A 23418-nucleotide genomic window follows, 5' to 3' on the forward strand; every position below is an offset into this window, starting at 1 on the left:
GATTGTCTCTCATTCCATGAACACAAATATCACACAGCAGGCCAGCACATACTAACAGGTAAGGGACCATCTATCATTCCCTCCTACCCTAGTACACCTGGCCAGTACATGCTAACAGGTAAAGGATTGTCTCTCATTTCATGAACACACAAACATACATTGAGTCAGCACATGCTAACAGGTAAGGGACAATCTCCCATTCCCTTTCCCTCCACCATACCATGACACTGCACGTACCCAGGTCATCGAACTGCCTCACCCTCTCGTCCTTCAACACATGCTACCTATACATGCTGAGAGATAACATCCACTGTCTCTCACTCCTTTTCCCTCTAACACACTTTGTCTTCCTTTGCACAAACCCCTTTATAGGGTGGTCTCTTACTTACACCCACTCTCCTAGCAATGTGGGAGACATTCTGAGTACCCCGCCTGATTTGCAATTTACACAGACGTATTTATCTAGTTATGTCCCCTTTGGAAACTGGCAAAATACACCTGGTGAAATTTTCTGAATCTGCTGTATCGTGGTCTCACAGGGCAAAATAGTACATGCACATTTTAAGATCAAATGCGTGGGTGCTGATTCACTCCCCAATTTAATTACACCCACAGGAATGCCTTTTTTCCCCACTGCACAGAAAGTAGGGTACCTTGTGGAAGCCAGCATATGCTTTCAACTGGGAAGCACAGGGCAGTTTCAGCTGGGTTGTTAGAACTGAACTTCCTCTGCCTACTGCCCTTTGCTCAGCAGGTGCTGTGCGGTGTTTTGCTATCCCCTGGTTATTCCTAATGGAGTTCCTCTTTTTTTCTCTCCCACAGACAGAGAGAACCAGTCCATCCTGATCACGTAAGGAATTTTCTTTTACTTAATTCCCTGCTCTCACAGTTATGCACTTTCTAATCAGAGGTTCTTTCTTTCTTTCTTTCTTTCTTTCTTTCTTTCTTTCTTTCTTTCTTTCTTTCCTCTGTTCCTCAATCCCAGCGGAGAATCTGGAGCTGGGAAGACGGTGAACACGAAACGTGTCATCCAGTACTTCGCAGTAATCGCCGCCATCGGCGATCGCAAAAAGGACACTGGACCAACAGGCAAGGTGATAGATTATTTTCTGAATCTTCTTTCTCCCCTTCTCATTCATATTCCTCTTTGCCTCTCTCCTTTTTTTGCCCCTGTCTTTCCCTCTTGTTTTTCATCTCCCCTATCTCTGTCCCCTTTACCTTGTTTTCTCTCTTTCTGTCTCTCATCTTTTATAATTCTTTCTTTTTTTTTCCCCCCTGTTCTCTTTATCCTTAGTTCTCTCTTCCTTCCTTTCTCTCTAACTGTGACATCATCTTTGTTTTGTTGTCCTCATTAGGGAACACTGGAGGATCAAATCATTCAGGCCAACCCTGCACTGGAGGCGTTCGGAAATGCAAAGACTGTCCGAAATGACAATTCCTCTAGATTTGTGAGTTCTCTGAAAGTTTCTTCATATCTGAGGTGCAAGAGAGAAGGGATGCCACTGTTATCTGCAGTAGTGGTATATTAAATTCTAATTTGTTTCCCTTCCCTTCTCAATTTCTCTCACTTCAGGGTAAATTTATCAGAATTCACTTTGGGGCCACTGGAAAGTTGGCATCTGCTGATATCGAGACCTGTGAGTGAACGCAATGAAATATTTCTCATTTCTAAAGAAATGTAAACATTTGTCTGTTTTTTTTTTCTCACATTTTCCTCTTCTTGTCTCTTCTCTTAGATCTGCTGGAGAAATCTCGTTGCATTTTCCAATTAAAATCAGAAAGGAATTATCACATCTACTACCAGATCCTCTCTAACAAGAAGCCTGAGTTGCTGGGTAAGCATCCTTTCCTATCTATGCAGCAACAGAAAATCTTAGTTTCTTACCTGTAACGGTAGTTTTCCGTGGACAAAGGATCTTCTAGCCACACCCCTTGAATATACGCCACGATGACGTGCGTGACCCGGCCATCCAATAGCAACGCTTTAAAAAGAAAGCAAAGAATTAGCGGATTCCCGCCCATACATATGGTATAAATACCCTTGACAGCTCAGACCAGTCAGTTTAATAATATAGCTACGACAACCAGGGAGGGTAGGGAGGGATGGTGTGGCTAGAAGATCCTTTGTCCACGGAAAACTACCGTTACAGGTAAGAAACTAAGATTTTTCCATGGACAGGATCTTCTAGCCACACCCCTTGAAGACTCCCAAGCCAACACAGGTAACCAAAACATGCAATCATTAACATGAAGTATAAAGTAAATCCCATGTTGGAGATCTGTTACCTGTGATAGGAGGAGGAGGACAGTTGTCGGTTACATAGCCTCCCGCAGTATTGACAGTCCAAACAATGAATCTGCCCGTGAAGCTGCATCCAAACAGTAATGCTTTGAAAACGTATGCAGAGAGGACCAGGTAGCTGCTTTACAGATATCAATAAGAGGTGCTCTATGTAGAAATGCAGTAGAGGCCGCCATTGAACGTAATTTATGAGCAGTAACATGAGGATGTGATGAATGCTGTTTATAACAAAAATTTATACACTGAGTCACATATGATGATAAAGTTCGTTTTGATATTGGCTGTTGAGCCTTACTATTGTATGATAAAAAAAGCTGTGAAGGTCTATGACTATTTGATGTACGTTGCAAATAAATGGATAATGCTCTGGTACAATCCAATGTGTGCAACCTACTGTGTTGAACAGATTGATGTGGAGGAGGAAAAAACACTGGTAAAACAATAGATTGATTTATATGAAAAGAAGAAACTACCTTTGGCAGAAACTTCGGATGAGGACGTAGTATCGCTTTATCATGTAATACTTGAGTATAAGGACTGTAATATACCAGTGCATGTAATTCCCCAATTCTTCGAGCTGAAGTAATAGCTATAAGAAACAGGGTTTTCCAAGTAAGATATTGAAGGGTTGTTTCTTGAAGAGGTTCAAAAGGAGGTTCCATAAGTTTTTCTAAAACTAAATTCAAATCCCAAACTACTGGAGGTAATTGAATCGGAGGTTTAAGGTTAAATAACCCTTTCAAAAATCGTTTAGTGATGGGATGTGACATGACAGTGCAACCATCAATTGAATCATGAAAAACAGAAATCGCCGCAACATGTACCTTTACTGAAGATGCAGCTAGTTGTGAATTAGATAAAGAAAGGAAATATTCCAATAAGGAAGAAATTGAACAGGACACTGGGTCAAGTTGATGTGCTGTACACCAATGACAAAATCTTCTCCATTTTGAGGCATAAACCATTCGAGTCGAGTGCTTCCTGGAAGCCAACAAGACTGCAAGAACTGGTTGAGAAAAAACTAATGATTGATTTGAAGATACCACGCAGTGAGCTGGAGGTGGTTGAGATTTGGGTGTAGAAGCTGACCATTGTTCTGTGAAAGAAGGTCTGGAACTAGAGGCAGAAATTGTGGTGGTCGGATAGTTAACTGGGTTAGCACAGGAAACCACACCTGTCTCGGCCAATACGGCGCTATTAGAATGAGTGATGATTTGTCTTGGAGAACTTTCTGCAACACTCTTGGAATAAGAGGGATTGGAGGGAATGCATAAAACAGAGAATTTGTCCAACAGATAGCAAATGCGTCCTCTGCTATTCTGTTCTTTGCAGGCCACCTTGAACAAAATCTCTGACATTTGTTGTTCTGTGGGGAGGCAAAAAGATCTACTAGAGGCCAGCCCCACATCTGGAACAGATCGTGAATAATTATGGTCTTCAGTGACCATTCGTGAGGTTGAAGACTCCTGCTTAACACATCTGCAATCTGATTCTCCCGACCTGGTAGATAAATTGCTTGAATCACCGAATTGAGGGAGAGAACTAGGTTCCAGAGTGTGACAGCTTCTTGACATAGATGAAGAGAACCCATACCTCCTTGCTTGTTGATGTAAAACATTGCTACTTGATTGTCTATACGAACTTGTATCACTTGGGATCGAAGAAGATGGTGAAAAGTTTGAATAGCTAATCTGACCGCCCTCAATTCTAGAAGATTGATGGAATAACTCTTCTCTTGAGTGGTCCAGCAGCCTTGTGTCGAGAAGTGGTCGATATGCGCTCCCCATCCCACTTTGGATGCGTCTGTGGTAAGAACTTTTGTTGGAAGAGGTGACTGGAAAGGCGCTCCTACCAAGAGATTGTGTTGATGTGTCCACCAAGAGAGCTGACGTTTGATTCGGGAGGATAGAAGAATCCTTGAAGTAAGTGGATCTTGATACTGAATCCACCTGTTCTTTAAATACCACTGTAAAGGTCTCATGTGCAGACGTGCTAGTGGAAGTACTGCAACTGTTGATGCCATATGACCTAACAGAATGAGAAGAACCCGAGCTGTTATGATTTTCAGTGATTGAAGATAGTGAACTAATTGGATAAGCAATTGAGCTCGAAGGAGCGGTAACTTCGCTAGAGACTCGTATGACACCAGATCCGCTCCGATGAAAGTCAATCTTTGTGTTGGGATCAAATGTGATTTTTTGTAATTGATCACTAAACCTAACTTTTCGAGAAGCACAATGGTAGTTTGTAAATCTTGAAGATTCTGCTGAGAAGACTGTGCTACAATCAGCCAATCGTCGAGATATGGGAAAAGGACAATTCCTTGTCGATGTAATTGAGCCACTGGTGCTATGACACACTTCGAGAACACCCTTGGAGCTGATGTTAGACCAAAGGGCAGAACTTTGTACTGGTAATGTTGCCCTTGACAGACAAACCGAAGAAATCGTCTTGAAGAGGGATGAACAGGAATATGTAGGTAAGCATCCTGTAGGTCTATGGCTGAAAACCATGCTCCCTGATTCAATAGAGGGAGAATGACTTGTAACGATGTCATTCGAAATCGTTGTTTTGGGAGAAACTTGGTGAGATGCCGGAGATCTAGTATCGCTCTTTGACCTCCATCTTTTTTGGGAATGAGAAAAAATCGGGAGTAAAAGCCCTTGTTTATGTCGTGAGCAGGTACAATCTCTATAGCATTGAGTTGAAGAAGTCTGCATACTTCTTGACGTAATTGAAACAGTTGAGAACTGGGGACATGGAGATGTGTAGATGATCGAAAAGGTGGGGTTTGTGAAAATACCAGAGAATAACCATGTTGAACAATCTCCAGAATCCACTTGTCTGTTGTTATTGATCTCCAAGCAGGGAAAAAATGTTGAATCCTGCCCCCCACCGGATGTTGGGTCTGGGAAGGGTCAAAAAGATGGTGTAAGCTTTTGCGTCTGATGTGGTTGAATAGGCTTCTGAGAACGCCTTTCTCTAACCGGTCTAGGATGAAAATTGTATCGGTGATACTGAGATTTAAAATGAGAAGTTGACCGTTGAGGAGGAAAAGATTTCCTTTGAAAAAATCTATTCTTAGTATTAAAATAAGGCAAGCGTTTATAGTTTGATTTTGAAGGCTGTTGTTTATCCTGCTCTAACGTATCTAACGTTGTACAGTCCTCTTTAAGACCCTCAATTAACTGTTTTACTTTATCTCCAAACAAAGAATCCCCAAGACAAGGAGCATCAGCTACCTTGTCATGAACATCTTCTCCTAATGCCGACGCTCTTAGCCATGACAAACGTCTGGATGCAATAGAAGTAGCCGCAGTTCTGACCGAAGTGTCAAACTGATCATGAATAGTTCGGATCATTTGTTTAGAACTGTCTTCTAAATTCAGCAGAATTTGCTGAAAAAGTGGCATGTTCTGTTGCTGAATCAATGATTGTAATTTAGATAAGTCTTCCATGATGGTATAAAGGTATTCAATCTGATGGAACATGTGAATCGCAATACGTGCTGACAACATGGAAGACTGAAAAGTTTTCCGAGCTAGAATGTCCATAAATTTCAAATCTTTTGGTGGTGGATGGTTGGTGATATCTTTCTGTAACTTACTTCATCTCATGGCTGATTTGACTACCAAAGATGCATGAGGAAGTTGCAACTTTTCATGACCCAGAGAATCCTGAACCTTATATTTATTATCTAACGACCTTTGTGTAGGTCTAATTGAATAAGGTGTGGACCAAACTAATTTTTGATGATCTTGAAGCACCTGCGGTATAGGCAAGGCTATTGATTGCTTGACTAAATTTAAATATTTAGTGACAGATCTTTTACCTTCAGAAATCTCCCCTTGAGATGTAAGGGGTATATGCAAAGTAGTCACTAATTTGTGTAAAAATTTTGTATAAGACTCATCTTGAACAGGAAGAGTCTCTTCCTGAGACGTGGAAGGAATAGGTGGAAGCACAGGTAAATCTTGTCCTGTGGTAGTCTTGTGTGAATGATGCGAAGAATCCACTGAAGGAGGTGGTGAATTTACTAATGACTTCACTGACAATTCGTCTTGCACCAAAGGTGAAGGAGAAAAGGCACATAATTGCTGTCTCTGAGGTGAATGAGGTAGAGAAATTGAGTCAGAATGAACTGCAGGCTGCTGTATTTTTTGCTGGTTTTCTAACAACTTCGTTAGCAAATCCACTATTTTCAATTGTGTAGTGGAAGAAGTGGAAGAACGCCCTCTAGAGGAGGCATGAGAAATAGACCGAGTCGATCCCCTGCATCTAACAGAGCGGGAGGGTGATCGAGCCTGCCTTCTGCATCGCTTTTTCTGAGGAGTAGCAGATGAAGAAGAAGAAGAACTGGATTGGACAGTGCTTCTGCCTCGAGGAAAACACTCATATCTTGAGGAATGTCGATGGTGCCGTGCACTAACCTGCCTGGCATCGATCATGGATCCATTGCTCGAAGTCGAGCTGGCTGACCTTTTACGACATCGAGGGTTGTCATGACGACGTCGAGCATCAGCTGATCTCGAAGATCTATGATGCCGACGTCGATCTCGAGAACTGACCTCGATGTCAGTGACTTCTCTCCTCGAAGTCTGCTGTCCATTTTGTATTGAAACAACCTGATCCCCGGGCACTGAGGCAAGGGGGAGAGCAGGAATGGACGCCTCCTGATCCCCGGGCACTAAGGCAAGGGGGAGAGCAGGGAGAATGGCCACATCCTGAAGCGTTGAAGCTGCTGCTGTTGTGGCCGCCATATGTGGTGAAGCTTTGTCAGAGGAGCTGACCGATCGAGTTTCAGACTGAGACGCTGTTAGATACTGTTGTAATTTAAACGCCCTAATGTCCAAAGATTTCTGAGACATATTTTTACAAGCAAAACAGGACTTGGTATCGTGATGTTCACCTAAACACCTCAAACATCTAAAATGTGTATCTGTGAGAGATAATTTACGGGGGCATGTAGCGCAAGCCTTAAACCCCGTTTTCTTTTGAGACATAACGTGATAAATTTAAATTAATTGACTGACTAACTGAGTAAATAGTAAAAACCGGGTCGCTGTCAATCGCGGAAAAAATAAAACTGACTGGTCTGAGCTGTCAAGGGTATTTATACCATATGTATGGGCGGGAATCCGCTAATTCTTTGCTTTCTTTTTAAAGCGTTGCTATTGGATGGCCGGGTCACGCACGTCATCGTGGCGTATATTCAAGGGGTGTGGCTAGAAGATCCTGTCCATGGAAAACTCCAGATTATTTATGCTAGGAGCTAAGATAGGACTTATTATTTGGTTTTAATTGGTGTGCTGGCCACAAACCTGGAGGAGTAGCCTAGTGGTTAGTGCAGTGGACTTTGATCCTGGGGAACTGTATTGGGCAATCAAGCCATTGTGACATCACTGATGAGGTTGGCTCTTATTGGTGGAATGAGTGGAGGAGTAGCCTAGTGGTTAGTGCAGTGGACTTTGATCCTGGGGAACTGTATTGGGCAATCAAGCCATTGTGACATCACTGATGAGGTTGGCTCTTATTGGTGGAATGAGTGAAGGAGTAGCCTAGTGGTTAGTGCAGTGGACTTTGATCCTGGGGAACTGTATTGGGCAATCAAGCCATTGTGACATCACTGATGAGGTTGGCTCTTATTGGTGGAATGAGTGGAGGCGTAGCCTAGTGGTTAGTGCTGTGGACTCTGATCCTGGGGAACTGGGTTCATTTCCCACTGCGGCTCCTTGTGACTCTGGGCAAGTCACTTAACCCTCCATTGCCCCTGGTACAAAATAAGTACCTGAATATATGTAAACCGCTTTGAATGTAGTTGCAAAAAACCTCAGAAAGGCGGTATATCAAGTCCCATTTCCCTTTCCCCTTTAATAGTGCAAGAGTAATGCTTCTTTGAACTTTTCCCCGTTCCCTAATATTTGCCATATGCTCTGTTCCTCGCCCAACCCTCTCTTTCTGTCATCCAGTTTTTTTAGTCTATCGATAATCTCTTTTCTGGTCTCTGCCTCTGAACCCATTGGAATTTCTTCCTCGCTCTCTTATTCTGTCTCTTTCCCATATGGATAATCTTTTCCTTCCTAGACATGATGCTGATCACAAACAATCCCTATGACTATGCGTACATCTCCCAAGGAGAGACTACCGTGGCCTCCATAGATGATGCAGAAGAGCTGCTCGCTACAGATGTAAGTGTGTGTGGGAAGTGGGAAAAGGGAAATGCAGACCTGCCAAGTCTCCCGCTTTGAGATGCTGGGATCTCCCGCTGAACAGCTCTATTTCCAGGGACAGCAGGAAATGCCTTCCCACTGTTGCTGGAAAGGGAGGCTGTGCCAGGGCAGCCGTGGGCGGTTCTGGGCGGAGCTGTGAGCGGTTCTGGGTGGAGCTGTGAGCAATTCTAGGTGGAGCTAGGGGCAGGCCCTAAATTTCCCACTCGGGAGGTTGACCCCTTTGGCAGCTCTGGAAATGACAGTGAGGAGGTGGACTCAGTGCCTCTGGAAGACCAGGCAGACCCCTTCTCTCTATTTTCTGATCCACTTTTCTCTCCCTCATTCTGTCTTTGACCCTCTTGATTCAGATTCAAGAAACTTTATTGGCATGACAGTTTGTGTATGCAAGATATCAAGTGACAAAAACGAAAGAGTTGTAATGTACAGGAGAGAAATAAAGATTCTGGTGATGTTTAAGAGTTATTGTTTGTCTCTCGCACCTCTACAGAGCGCCTTTGACGTCTTGGGCTTTACTCAGGAGGAGAAAAACTCCATATACAAGCTAACAGGCGCCATCATGCATTTTGGGAACATGAAGTTTAAGCAGAAACAGAGAGAAGAACAAGCCGAGCCCGATGGCACTGAAGGTGGGTCCAACTCATTGGTTTGTCTCTTTTGTGTCTAAGGGGGTCCGTTTTTTTAATGAGGAACTCGTCTGTGTAAAACGTTGGCTACAATATTGTATGAGATGGCAGGACAGTACGTTTCTATACAGCTCTGGTTTACAAATATTTATTTATTTAACTTACATACCACCTCCCCGAACAGGTGCAGATCTGCCAAGTTACCCGGTTCCAAGACGGAGATTTTAGACAGTCCCGGCTTTCTGACACCCCTCCATAATGCATTATGGGACCTGACACATTGATTTCAATGGGTAGAATCATGGACTATAAATCCCACACTGCTTTAGGGTGTAAGTTTAGAGGTGTGGTAGCCATGTTAGTCCACTCTTAAAGGTTATCAATAGAAATCAAACAAAATAAAACATGAAAAGAAAATAAGATGATACCTTTTTTATTGGACATAACTTAATACATTTCTTGATTAGCTTTTGAAGGTTGCCCTTCTTCTTAGGACTGGCCAAAAAGTATCCCTTCTGGAACTGGGTAACTTGGCATCTTTGGAGATGCTATTCGAGACGGTTTACCACCTGCATCCTCAGGGACTCACACCATGTGCTTCCTGCTTTCAGATGCTGATAAAGCAGCTTACCTGATGGGTCTGAACTCAGCTGACCTCCTGAAGGGCCTGTGCCACCCCAGGGTCAAGGTGGGCAACGAGTGGGTCACCAAGGGGCAGAATGTCCAGCAGGTAAGCCTGGCATAGGAGCCGCGGATCTAGCGAGTACCCCTCTAACACATCAAAGCAATCACCCTGGTCATTGTTCCTCCATCTGTCTCTCCTTTCTTCTCTGTCCTCCTTGTCTAATTTTTATTTTCATTTTCTTTTCCATTTCAACCCCTCAGGTGTACTACTCCTGTGGAGCTCTCGGCAAATCTGTGTATGAGAAAATGTTCCTCTGGATGGTAGTGAGGATTAATAGCACACTGGAAACCAAGCAGCCACGCCAGTACTTCATCGGGGTGCTGGACATTGCAGGCTTTGAAATTTTCGACGTAAGAGGCCCTCTTCTCCTAGCTCTGAAGATATGGTGGAGAATCTCTGGTTGTGGGGTGGAGGGAAGGTGTAATAATGGTGGGTGGGTGGGTGCGTGCAGGCTGTGGGGAATTATGGAGAATGGTGGGAGAGTACTGAGCATAGCTGGAGCTGTAGGAAATGAAAGAGGAGTGGTGGCTGTAGACGATGGTGGTGATTGGTGGGAGTTCCTCTCAGTTGACCTTTTTTTCTCTCCTGTTCCTGTTTCCTTTGTTCCCCGCTACCCCTCCCCCCCCAACAGTTCAACAGCTTTGAACAGCTCTGCATCAATTTCACCAATGAGAAACTGCAACAGTTCTTTAATCATCACATGTTCGTGCTGGAGCAGGAGGAGTACAAGAAGGAGGGCATTGAGTGGGAATTCATTGATTTCGGCATGGACCTGCAGGCCTGCATTGACCTCATAGAGAAGGTAAGAAAGACATGGGTCAGAGTGGCCACTTCCCGTTCCTCCCTCACAGCATACTCTCAGATTTAATTTAGCTCTTACGTTCTCACTACCGTTAGCCATGAAACAGTTCATGTAGGCTGCATTTTTACATCTCCTGTCTGTTGAATCTCTTGCCAATGTTGATGGGTGGCGGTTCTTCTTCTCCCTCTTTCTCAGCCCATGGGGATCATGTCCATCCTGGAAGAAGAGTGTATGTTCCCCAAGGCCACGGACATGACCTTCAAGGCCAAGCTGTATGATAACCACCTGGGCAAGTCCAGCAACTTCCAGAAACCTCGCAACATCAAGGGCCGGCCTGAGGCCCACTTCGCACTGATGCACTACGCGGGTACCGTGGACTACAACATCCTAGGGTGGCTGCAGAAGAACAAGGATCCCCTCAATGAGACTGTGGTGGGGCTGTACCAAAAAAGCTCCCTCAAACTTCTGTCACTTCTCTTTGCCAACTATGCAAGTGCCGACTCAGGTACGTCAGGAGTTGTAGGCTTGGGGAAATCTGTGTGATCTACGCAAGGCAGGGGCTGGTCTGCTCAGGGGCTTTTGTCACACTCATTCTTTAAGCAGCCTGCAGCAGCTGCCATCTTTTGGCAAGAGCCACAGTAGTCACCTCACATGTATCAGTCATATCATGAGAGATACACCACTCAAACAAGCATGAGCCGTGGGAACTTTACTAAGAAGGGTTTCGGCTTTTGCCTTTATGTGGCGGTCTGGGCCCTGTGTGTTTCTCAGCTCAGTGCAGTTTTCAGTCTTGTTTCTTTGTCCCTTTGACCGTTGGACAAATTCTATTATGTATGATCAATCTTGTACATTATACAATAACAAACCATCTATATAATTTTCAGAATTTGTCATTGTTTGATCTCCCAAGTCCCAAAGGCATCACCTCATAGAAGCTTTTTAATTGTTTGCTTTTCAAGCTGCAAAATTGTGGGAATTTTTACCAGATAATTGTAGAAATATTACCAGTTATACCATCTTTAAGAAAGGTCTGAAGACATTACTGTTTCAGATCTATGTGACAAAGAAATAATTTGATTCATAGTTGCTTTCTGTTTCTCTTTATAATTATTAGCATGTTATATTGTTTTAAGTTTAAAGTATCTTTTGTATCTCAATTATGTAACCTCCTAGACTACTGTGCTCTAGAATCTTATTGTAATCCACTGTGAACTATATTTATGGGAAACGATGGACTATAAATGAACTAATTGTAACTGTATCTGTTGTAGAACAAGTGACCAAAGGGAAGGGAGCAAAGAAGAAGGGTTCATCCTTCCAGACAGTGTCTGCTCTGCACAGGGTAAGACAAGAACCTTCATATCAGGACTTGTATTTATTTTTCATCATGGTTTTGTGGCTCCCCTCCATGGTATTAATAATTATCCCTTTAGGTCCAATGTTCCTGTAATAAGCCATATGGCAACAGATTGATGGGAACATTGGACACTGAAGGGTTAATAATTACACGGTCTCTTCTTTCTTTTTTTTCTCAATGCAGGAGAATCTGAACAAGCTGATGACAAACCTGCGCTCCACTCACCCTCACTTTGTACGCTGTATCATCCCCAACGAGACCAAGTCTCCAGGTGATTGACAGCTGCAGGTGCAAAGCACCACCCAGTCTCCCATCTGAGGCCACCAAGACATTGTGGGATCCACATACAGAACATGAAAAACCCTCTTTCTTTGAGTACCCCTTCTCCAGCTGTCCGTGCTGTATTCATATTTTATATGTATAAAATGTGATACCTGTGCAGGGACCTTGTGAAAATGTGCACAGCGGTGCACCTTCTCCAACTGTCTGTGCTGTATTCATTCTTTACCTGTGATACCTGTGCAGGGATTGACTGTATGAAAATCTGCACAGCGGTGCCCTCTCTTTCCCCCCCCCCTCCCGCATTTGCTTCATCACAATTTAGAATAGTTGAAATGGAGGGGAGGAGTAGCCTAATGGTTAAAGGAGTGAGTTGAGAACCAGGGTTCAAATCCCACTGGTGCTCCTTGTGATCTTGAGCAAGTCACTTAACCCTCTGTGGCCTCAGGTACACGAAGTGAATTCTCTCTCTTTCACTCGCTGACGCCCTTTTCTCTCTCCCATTTGCTGCCTACAACAGGTATGATGGATAATCCCCTGGTGATGCACCAGCTGCGCTGTAACGGTGTCCTGGAGGGAATCCGCATCTGCAGGAAGGGATTCCCCAACCGGATCCTCTACGGGGACTTCCGTCAAAGGTCAGTTGCAGATCAACTGTAATGGGATTTGCCTGGTTAGTGTAGAGGGTCATCTGGATGGTCGTTGATGTAGATAACTATGACTGGAATTCTTTTCTCCCCAGGTACCGAATTCTGAACCCCGCAGCTATCCCTCAGGGACAGTTTATTGACAGCAGGAAAGGGGCAGAGAAGCTCCTGGGCTCTTTGGATATTGATCATAATCAGTACAAATTTGGGCACACCAAGGTGAGTCTTAAGGAAACAGGCCTCCTTCTCTTTATACACACAGGATCCTTCTTGAATTGCTCCCTGAATGGAAGACCCTCTCTGAAGATTTTTCAGATAAAGCTTTCTCTTTTCAATGACGGCTTCTCTTCATCCTCTGCTGTTGACCATCATTGACATCTTTATGTTCTCTCTGCCCTGTAGACATTTCCTAAAATCGATCTTTTTTTTTCTATTGACTAGCCATTATCTTCTTGTGTCCCCTGTGCCCTGCAGGTGTTCTTCAAGGCTGGTCTCCTGGGGCAACTGGAGGAGATGAGAGATGAGCGCTTGTCTCGCATCATTACGCGGATCCAGGCACAGTCTCGGGGTGTCCTCTCCCGAATTGAATTTAAGAAGATTGTGGAACGCAGGTGACGCTCATGGTGCATCCTTCTATGTACGGCCAAGGATGTGGGAGAAGAGGAAGAACTATTTGCCAAGGCATTCTTCAGCCTATTTATTAAACCATGGCAAAGGTTCATTGTTAATGGAGATTTTTAGTGTGGGCTGGTTTAGGTAAAAATTCAGGGTATGGCCGCAGTAGTATGTTAACATGTTAACGCGCATTGTTGAGCCAATTTTTTAAGTATAAAGTTCTGGAAGTATGATTACCAGATTGATATTTGGTAAGACACGATTCCAAAGTGCCACACTACTCTGTGAACAATTGCACTGGCTTCCTATCAAAGAACGCATCTCTTTCAAAATCTGCACCTTAGTCCATAAGATTGTCTATGGAGTAGTCCCAGATTACATGATTGACCTAATCAATCTCCCAATCAGAAATAGTACCAGTTCATCACGGTCTTACCTGAATCTCCGTTACCCAAATTGTAAAGCACTAAAATACAAGACAACCCATGCGTCCAACTTCTCATACATAGGCACGCGCCTGTGGAACGCATTGCCACAAGTGGTGAAAGCAACTTATGATTACCTAAAATTCAGAAAGTCATTAAAGACTCACCTATTCGGAAGGGCATATCCAAATGACCCAACTTAAATGACTCAACCCTGCAACACCTCACTATTAAAGATAGTATTGGACATTAATGAACTCTTTTACCTCAACCCAACTTGATTGAATCTTATCTTCCCTATCCCAATACAACATATCTTCCCTATCCCAATACAACATTTTGTACCTATCCCGTACCGGATTTGGCGAATGCCTTCACGGTATTATGTAAGCCACATTGAGCCTGCAAATATGTGGGATACAAATGTAACAAATAAATAAATAATTTGGCATAAAAACCATGCTTTATCATTAACATGCATTAGTGAAAGTCTGTGGCTTCCTTTGCATAATTCCTCTCTTTCCTTTCCAGTCCACTAGCAAGAAAATTCTTTACAATCTGAATTAGTACTTTAACATGGAATTTAGCGATTTTCAGCTATATTAATGCACAAAGGCAAACTTTTAGTGTGCTATCACTTTAATACCCCTGTCACCATTCTATGTCTTTTGTCTTCTGGCCACCCATCACACTAGTCACTCTTCCAAGCATTCATTTTTCCATCGAACCTTCTATCCATCCATTCTACCAGATATCAATGGAAGGTTCTGGATAGAGACCACTCAAAAGGGTACCAGATGGGGCAAAAGGCCTTTTAATCACTGCGGTCCACTTAAAACTCTATGTTTCTTTCTGGCTGTTGCCCTGTACAGGGATGCCCTGTTGGTTATCCAGTGGAACATCCGCGCTTTCATGGGGGTGAAGAACTGGCCCTGGATGAAGCTCTACTTCAAGATCAAGCCAATGCTGAAGAGCGCAGAGACGGAGAAGGAGATGCAGAACATGAAGGAGGAGTTCCAGAAGCTGAAAGAGGCCCTGGAGAAGTCTGAGGCCCGTCGGAAGGAACTGGAGGAGAAGATGGTGTCCCTCCTCCAGGAGAAGAATGACCTGCAGCTTCAAGTCCAGGCTGTGAGTGATCATTTAGTGTTTAAAAGTTGTCTTGAGAAAGGGATCATCAGGTAGAGTGGATGTAGAGTGAACTGCAACCATACTAGGTTATCTGATTCCTTCTTGATTGATTGATCATTGGCTATGTATTGACCACTGGGGTTATTTAACATATTATTCTTTTCATTATCTTCAGTTTCTTCCTTTTCTATTGACCATTATCCCCCTCATTTTATAACGTGAGCGCTTAAATTCCCAGTCAGATGATTGAACAGCAGCACTTATACACGTGGATGTTACGGATTCATGCGTAAGTGCTAGTTGAGCGCTAAGTCATATTCTATAATCTTAACACACAACTTGCAGAGCGTTTTTAAATGCAAGGGGGTGTTTATGTGGGCGGGGCATGGGCAGAGCACAGCTATCTCCCACAATTACACACTAAAGTGCTACATTTAGGTGTATTTATTTATTTATTAATTTGTTACATTTGTATCCCACATTTCCCCACCTATTTGTAGGCTCAATGTGGCTTACATAGTACCGGAGAGGCCTTTGCAGGCTCCGGTGTGAACAAATACAGGGTGATGTAGTAAGATCAAGTTCATGTGGCACATGCCTTTATGCCTACCTTAGACATGGCGTTAGCGGGCACACCTAAATTTTGGCACATAAATGCTGACTTATACTGGTAGTCTATAATGGGATCTGGGCACCCAGATCCCATTATAGAATTCGCTTTTAACATCCAGAATATTAGCGCTGACGTTTTGGTGCAGCTTATAGGAATTGACATCCTGGTTCTGTCCTGCTCAGTTCAAACTTTGGTATCTACTTGGTGGCTGTGCTTCTCATCCCACTGAACTCATATTCACTTTTTATGTTGACAATGTAATTTAGTAGGCTTCTTGCCTTCTTTCACTGAGTATCAAGAACTAGAACAGGGGAACTGGTTTAAAAATGTTGTATTTTCATCAGTACAAAGGGATGGCGCTTTTGTAGTTTGTTACTTTCTTTGCTCATGGTCCATTTACCCCCAGGAGCAAGATAACCTAGCAGATGCAGAGGAGCGCTGTGATCAACTTATCAAGAATAAGATCCAACTGGAAGCCAAGCTGAAGGAACAGACGGAGCGGCTGGAGGATGAGGAGGAGATGAACGCTGAGCTGACCGCCAAGAAGAGGAAGCTGGAGGATGAATGTTCTGAGCTGAAGAAGGACATTGATGACCTTGAGTTAACCCTTGCCAAGGTGGAAAAGGAAAAACATGCCACAGAGAACAAGGTGAGGAGCTCAAATTAATTTCTCCATGGCTAAGGCTGTAAAATAGCTATTATGGACTTCATGACTACGTCACCTCTCTCCCACCCAACAGGTCAAAAACCTCACTGAGGAGATGGCTGGTATGGATGAGATCATCGCCAAACTGACCAAGGAGAAGAAAGCTCTACAGGAGGCCCACCAGCAGACACTGGATGACCTTCAGGCTGAGGAAGACAAGGTCAACACATTGACCAAAGCCAAGGCCAAACTGGAGCAGCAAGTGGATGATGTAAGTTAAGAATTCGGGGAAGCCACTCCTTGCCCTGGGATTGGTAGCATGGGGTCTTGCTACTATTTGGGATTCTGCCAGGTACTTGTGGCCTGGATTGGCCACTGTTGGGAAGCAGGATACTGGGATAGATGGACCATTGGTCTGAACCAGTATAGCTATTCATATGTTCTTGTAAAATATTGCTGGAGTTGAGACCCCTTGGAAAGGAGAGATAAGCCTGATCCTAGCTAGGAGTACTGGGTCTTCAGTTCTAGAGACACCATCTTTGATTCTGTTTCTTAGCTGGAAGGTTCCCTTGAACAAGAGAAGAAAGTCCGAATGGACCTGGAACGAGCCAAGAGAAAGCTGGAAGGGGACTTGAAACTGACTCAAGAAAATGTCATGGACCTAGAAAATGACAAGATCCAGCTGGAGGAGAAACTTAAGAAGTGAGGAAATCTTAAGTTCTATCCAATAAGAAATGTTTCAGACGGTGACTCTTTTACCTGAGCTCAGAAGGTTGGAGATTCCTTCTCTGGCTCAAGGCTAGCATGGTACTTGAGGAATACTGTCTCTTCCACTTCTGCAGCATTAAAACACCCCTGTTTTCTTCTTTTTATTGTTATTTTTAATCACTTGTTAGGAAAGACTTTGAGATAAGCCAGCTGACCAGCAGAATTGAGGATGAACAGAACCTGGCTGCCCAATTGCAGAAGAAGCTAAAGGAGCTGCAGGTAATTCGCTAGGCTGGTCCACCCACGAGGTTTACCTGCTCTAGAACCACGTGTCTATCTTACTGCACCTTTCCAACTGAAGACATGCTGGAACATTTCACTATGTTCTGGAACATTACAAAATTGATTGATATACTCATTCCAAGCACAGTTACTCCCTTATCCAACAAGTATCCACTATTTTCCTAGAATTTCATTCTGATATTCCATTCTGTTGTAGTCCATTAACTAAGGTGAATCTCGTTTATTATAGAATAATATGTGCACTTCCATCCTGGAGTATATCCTCTGCTATAGACAGCATTCCAAGCCATTGTGTCTCAGGTTCTAGAATTCAGTTCCAGAGCTTTATGGCACACAGGGTAGAAAGGCTTTCTGATTCATTACCTCACCACATTGCAGCCCAGTTCACACATGCTCTCCTTTAGAACCTTATCCCAGTTCATATTCACCTCTGTTCTAGAACATAATCCCAACACATTCTGTTCTTTGCTCCAGGCACGTATTGAAGAGCTGGAAGAGGAACTGGAAGCTGAGAGAACCGCCCGAGCCAAGGTGGAGAAGCTGCGTTCTGACCTCGCACGGGAGCTGGAGGAGATCAGCGAGCGACTGGAGGAGGCAGGGGGCGCCACCTCTGTCCAGATAGAGATGAACAAGAAGCGGGAGGCAGAGTTCCAGAAGATGAGGAGGGACCTGGAAGAGTCAACACTGCAACATGAGGCCACAGCCGCCACACTACGAAAGAAGCATGCAGACTCTGTGGCTGAGCTGAGTGAACAGATTGACAACCTACAGAGGGTGAAACAGAAGCTAGAGAAGGAAAAGAGTGAGTTTAAACTGGAACTGGATGACGTGGCCTCCAACATGGAGCAACTGGTCAAAGCCAAGGTATCTATGACTCAAGCATCCTCTCTCTCTTTCATCCTTTGCTCCTACTTGTCTCGCTTCATTTTCGTATTCATCGTTCTTATTTCTTCTTCTTTGTCTTGTCTACCTCACTTTTCATTCTACCTCTTTATTATCTCTGCTTTCTCTTCCCTCCCACTCTGGTCTCTTCTCCTCTGCTTCCTTCTACTTGCATCTCTGCTTTCATGTCTATCTCCGTCTTGGTCTCTTCTCTTCCTCCTGCCTGCCTTGCTGTCTTTTCTTCCCATCACTAATTGATATCCTTCGGTTCCTAGGCCAACCTGGAGAAGATGTGCCGAACATTGGAGGACCAGATGAATGAACACAGGACTAAGTCAGAAGAAACGCAGCGGGCTGTGAATGAGCTAACCACTCAGAGAGCCAAACTTCAGACAGAGAATGGTAAGTCACCCTTCAGAGGCTCACTGGGCCCTGTAAGCCAATAGGGGAGCATACCATAGAGTTAGAGGTTAATTTTCAAAAAATACTAATCTTCTAAATTAGGTGTCTAAATTTTGGGAGATTTTCAGCTGAAACCCACCTAAATTTAGGAACTTCAAATTTAGGGCTAGATTTACTAATCTGTTCTAATGCAGTCACATGAATTATTTTTATTGAACGTGACATATTAGTAAACAGGTCCCACTGACCACAGTGTGGTCTGCAATTAAATAGTGCATGTTAACATGCAGGCCAGAACATCTATCCCTTAGGATCCCAAACTTAGTCCTGGAGGTCTTTTGTCTACATTGATTTATTTATTCCCACTTCATATTTCACCATATGGCCTGTTCAAGGCTTCAAAGCGGTTAAAAGGGAAGAAATGGAGGAAAAGATTTTTAAAAACACACACAACTAGTCCGGACCAAAAACTTGAGTAAACAGATGAGATCTGAGCAATTTCTTAAATGCTGTGAGAGTTGATTGGTTCCTGAAGTGTAGTGGGAGGTCATTCCACAGTTATGGGCCAATAAAGTGCAAAGAGGTGAGATGAACTTCTGAAGGTGACGGCAGCCAGAGAAGATTGTGAGTGTAGGGGATGAGAAGTTTATTGAGGCAGGCAGGTGCAAAGGGTGAACATGATTTGCAAACCAAAGTGAGAAGTTTAATAGTGACACATGCAGTAACTGGAAGCCAGTGTTCAAACTTAAGCAGAGAGGTAAATTTGAGCACCTAGAAGTCGGATATTCAGCTGAGGGGTACCTGGTTCAAAATAACCGGATGGTCAAAGACTTATAACCAGTTAAGCCAATGAAAATTGTAGTGTACGTTCAACCAGACAACTTACTTGGTTAACTTTTAGGACAGTGTTTTCTCAACTACCAGTTAAACGTTTAAGGAGGCCCCAGCTTGCCTTTGACAATTCCTCTCTTGAACCGCAGCAAGAGTTGTCTATGTGCAGCCCGTGAAATTCAAACGTTACTATTCGTCTGGTTAACTCTGCAAGGTAACCAGACAAATCATTTGGATATCAGCCTCCTGGTGCTTAAAATTGGTTCTAAGACCTGTGGTCTAGCTCCACCCTTGTACCCACTTACGATTTAGGCAATCTAAGTTTTAGTTCCAAATGAAACTTGGATACCAAAGTTAAGAGCTCATCCTCAATCAGTTTTCAAAGAGATCGATTCAGAGGTGCCTAATCCCTTTGAAAACTGATTCCAATGGGGAGGGGGGTATTTTGAAGGCCACTTGCACAGGTAGAACAGAGGTTTATTATAAAATAGCCCGGCCTATATACAGATAAAAGTTTGAGCTTAATGCCATCTTGTGCATTCTTATACCCATAGGCATTCCAGGGGGTAGAGTTAGGACTTAGGATTTTCAAAAGTGCGCATGTAAATTATCATAAAAATGTAGTGGGTACTAAATAGGAAGAGCAAATGGATGCATTTAGGGGGGTCTTTTACTAAGATGCACTTGTGTTTGTAGCTAACGCTAGAAATCAGCTGGCGCTAAATGCTAAGATGTCCATTATAACACTAGCTGATTTCTAGCGTGAGCTACAAACACTAGTCCATCTTAGTAATAGACCGCCTTAGTGTCAGTGAAGTTATTTTCCAATAGAACGTAAACGCATACTTTCCCTTTGAAAGTTGGCATAACTTAGCTACACACTTACTACACAATATAGAAAGACTGTTATAATACAACATCTTCCAAGAGATTTCTCCCTCCCCCCCCCCCCCCCCCCCAGTCTTTATTTTATTTGCACCACTCCACAGGTGAGTTCTCCAGGCGACTGGAGGAGAAAGAAGCCCTGGTCTCCCAACTGACTCGTGGCAAACAGACCTACACTCAACAACTGGAAGACCTCAAGAGGCAACTGGAAGAGGAAGGCAAGGCAAGTGTGACCACAGAGTCAAGTCTTAGTCACCTGCTCTCCAAGCCTTGCAGTTTACTCGGTATCTGACCTTCCATTGACCCTCTGTATCACTTTGATTGGCCAATGTTCTTGCCTCAAAGTTTCCACTATATTGGAAGGTGCTATAGTGTAGGAACCATTTTGAACTAGGTCCTGTTCTCTTTTGGAGCTGGGGGAAGGAGACAGAAACAGGAAAGGGAGAAAGTTGATTTGTTATATCGATCTCACTCTTTTAACTCCCCCAGGCCAAGAACGCCCTGGCACATGCTCTTCAGTCTGCCCGACATGATTGCGACCTGCTGCGGGAGCAGTATGAGGAAGAGCAGGAGGCCAAAGCAGAGCTCCAACGCTCCCTGTCCAAGGCCAACTCTGAGGTGGCACAGTGGCGAACCAAGTATGAGACGGATGCCATCCAGAGAACTGAGGAGCTGGAGGAAGCCAAGTGAGTGTTTTCTACCTTAAGAGAAGTAAAATACTTACCTTCCCTCTAATTATTTAATTATATAGGCAAGGAGGAAGGGTGTTACCAAGCCACTGAGAGTTCTTCCTCATCCCCCAAAGGAAAAAAAAATGTTTGATTTCAGTTGCCAAGTAGAGGGTTGAAGAAAAGAAAATGATGCATATATATCTTCTTGAATATTTTTCTCTCACATAGGATGACAGAAATACAACAGGTCATTTTCATATTCTGATCGTAGAAAATGTTCTAGCAACTTCTTTTTGTTTTCTCACGTCTTCCTCCCTGGACCATGGCTATGGATAGTGAGGTCAAGGAAGCAGTGGCAGGTCCTTAGCATAGAGAAGCAAGGTTGGGGGGAGGGATCCTTCATTTCACTCTATCCCTTCTTCATCCATCACACTTGCCGCAGTCACCATTTCTTCTTCTAACAGAGAAACTTTTTGTTTGCTTTTATGTTTTGGATTGGAATATATAAGACGAACAAAAGGTTTCTCCGTTGGCAGAATCACCGCTTCCAGCCAAACGGGGGAGAGGACCGGGAATCAGGTAATGAGAGAGGGGAGAGGCAAGAAGAGGAGAAAGGAATTTTGTCCATTTTCAGTCTTTTTGTCACAGCTATATGGTCCCAAAAACTGTGGTTTCTCCACATTGACAGAATCCTCTCTGTAGACCTATTAATACTCATTCCTTAATGGTTCCTTGGTATTGATAAATTGCTATCTGCAGACCCTTCAGTAATGAATCATTCATGATTTCTTGGCAGGTTCGTCAAGTAAGTACTCTCATGCTTCTTCGGCACTGATAACTTCTGTTGACCTCCATCGTTAATTGTTCCCCCTCTCTGTGGTTTTCTGACAGAAAGAAGCTGGCCCAGAGGCTACAGGATGCAGAGGAGGCTGTAGAGGCAGTGAACGCCAAGTGCTCCTCCCTAGAGAAGACCAAGCACCGACTGCAGAATGAGATTGAAGACCTGATGGTGGATCTAGAGAGGTCTAACGCGGCTGCTGCAGCTCTGGACAAAAAGCAGAGGAACTTTGACAAGGTGTGGGAGAAATAAAACACCCCAAGCTTAGAGAAAGGAAGGGAAAAGGACCAGGAGGGGTTGTAGTATGTGAGGGAGAAGAAGGACGGGACCCAATGGTAGAGGAGAAAATGAAATAACATGCAACAGGAACAGCAGGAGAGAGGAATGAGAAAGTGTTTCAGAAAGAGAATTAAAGAAGGACCGAAAGAGAGGAAGAAAATTATGAAGAGGAGAGTGTGTGAGCCAAGAGAGAAGTCAGGCTGGGACATGAAGCCAATGTAAGGGAAAATTACAAGAGAGAGAACTAGGGGTAGAGAGCCTGACTCAATGGTCAGATACATTATCTTGGTTGATTTGGTTGGGCTGCATCATCTGACATTACAGGTGGTAGACTTTTGCCCTCTGCTTTCTGACTCACAGATCCTCTCTGAGTGGAAGCAAAAGTTTGAGGAGTCCCAGACAGAGCTGGAAGCCTCCCAGAAAGAAGCACGATCTCTTAGCACTGAGCTCTTTAAGCTAAAGAATGCTTATGAGGAGTCTCTAGAACACCTGGAGACCTTCAAGAGAGAGAACAAGAACCTGCAAGGTAAGAATGTGAACAAAGGTGGAGATTCTGGGATGATGGACGTGCTGATATATAGTTGTGGAAGGCCTCAGGCAGATAGTATACCTTTATGAACATCCTTAGCATGGTAAGCTTATTCTGATCATTCACAATAAGCCTTTCTATATCTCTCCCAGAGGAGATCTCAGACCTCACAGAGCAGTTGGGAGCAAGCGGGAAGAGCATTCATGAGCTGGAGAAGATCCGGAAGCAGCTGGACCAGGAGAAGATGGAGCTGCAGGCAGCTCTGGAAGAGGCTGAGGTAATGAGTTGACCAAAGGTGATCAAAATCATGTGTTCTGAAACTGAGAAATACCCTTAGATGCAGCAGTAAAGGTCTGTGGAACTGCCTCATTGTGGAGAAGCTGTCCTATCCTTATTCTCTCTGTGGGTTTTAAAGGGATATCTGTGTTTTGGAGTCCATCTGAAGAATATCCCTCATCTTTATTATATTCTTGATATACCAACTTTCTGTGGTACAACCAAGGTGGTTTACATAACATGCCCATGTACTCTAGGATCACAAAAGTAGTAATGTTACATCACTCCATAGTCTCATGTCCATTTGGATATCTTCTACTTTTCACAGTGTAATGTTTGATCAGAACCATACACCTCTCTGAACTAGTACAGGTTAGCTGGCAGAATAAGGTTGAACTCAACAGATTGCTGATCTTCTTCCAACCCAACCATCTAACGAAATTGTCTAATATTTCCACAAGC

The 23418-nt window shown here is 43.7% G+C and overlaps 1 protein-coding gene across 1 annotated transcript in view; it reads left to right on the forward strand.

Annotated features, from left to right (window-relative positions):
* Positions 1–23418, forward strand: part of LOC115458002 (myosin-7) — a 29707-nt gene that overhangs the window by 2686 nt on the left and 3603 nt on the right. The window contains exons 6-33 of the mRNA XM_030187746.1: positions 823–850; positions 986–1094; positions 1356–1448; positions 1574–1637; positions 1737–1835; positions 8387–8490; positions 9020–9158; positions 9767–9885; positions 10041–10190; positions 10472–10642; positions 10838–11147; positions 11914–11984; positions 12183–12270; positions 12799–12916; positions 13021–13144; positions 13400–13536; positions 14838–15093; positions 16113–16355; positions 16447–16623; positions 16909–17054; positions 17249–17339; positions 17838–18227; positions 18521–18647; positions 20468–20586; positions 20853–21049; positions 21926–22109; positions 22512–22677; positions 22833–22957. Coding sequence (XP_030043606.1) covers positions 823–850; positions 986–1094; positions 1356–1448; positions 1574–1637; positions 1737–1835; positions 8387–8490; positions 9020–9158; positions 9767–9885; positions 10041–10190; positions 10472–10642; positions 10838–11147; positions 11914–11984; positions 12183–12270; positions 12799–12916; positions 13021–13144; positions 13400–13536; positions 14838–15093; positions 16113–16355; positions 16447–16623; positions 16909–17054; positions 17249–17339; positions 17838–18227; positions 18521–18647; positions 20468–20586; positions 20853–21049; positions 21926–22109; positions 22512–22677; positions 22833–22957 — 4145 coding nt within the window. The remainder of the gene's footprint in view (positions 1–822; positions 851–985; positions 1095–1355; positions 1449–1573; positions 1638–1736; positions 1836–8386; positions 8491–9019; positions 9159–9766; positions 9886–10040; positions 10191–10471; positions 10643–10837; positions 11148–11913; positions 11985–12182; positions 12271–12798; positions 12917–13020; positions 13145–13399; positions 13537–14837; positions 15094–16112; positions 16356–16446; positions 16624–16908; positions 17055–17248; positions 17340–17837; positions 18228–18520; positions 18648–20467; positions 20587–20852; positions 21050–21925; positions 22110–22511; positions 22678–22832; positions 22958–23418) is intronic.

The sequence above is a fragment of the Microcaecilia unicolor genome, chromosome 14 (genome assembly GCF_901765095.1).
Source record: "Microcaecilia unicolor chromosome 14, aMicUni1.1, whole genome shotgun sequence".
NCBI classification, from domain to species: domain Eukaryota; kingdom Metazoa; phylum Chordata; class Amphibia; order Gymnophiona; family Siphonopidae; genus Microcaecilia; species Microcaecilia unicolor.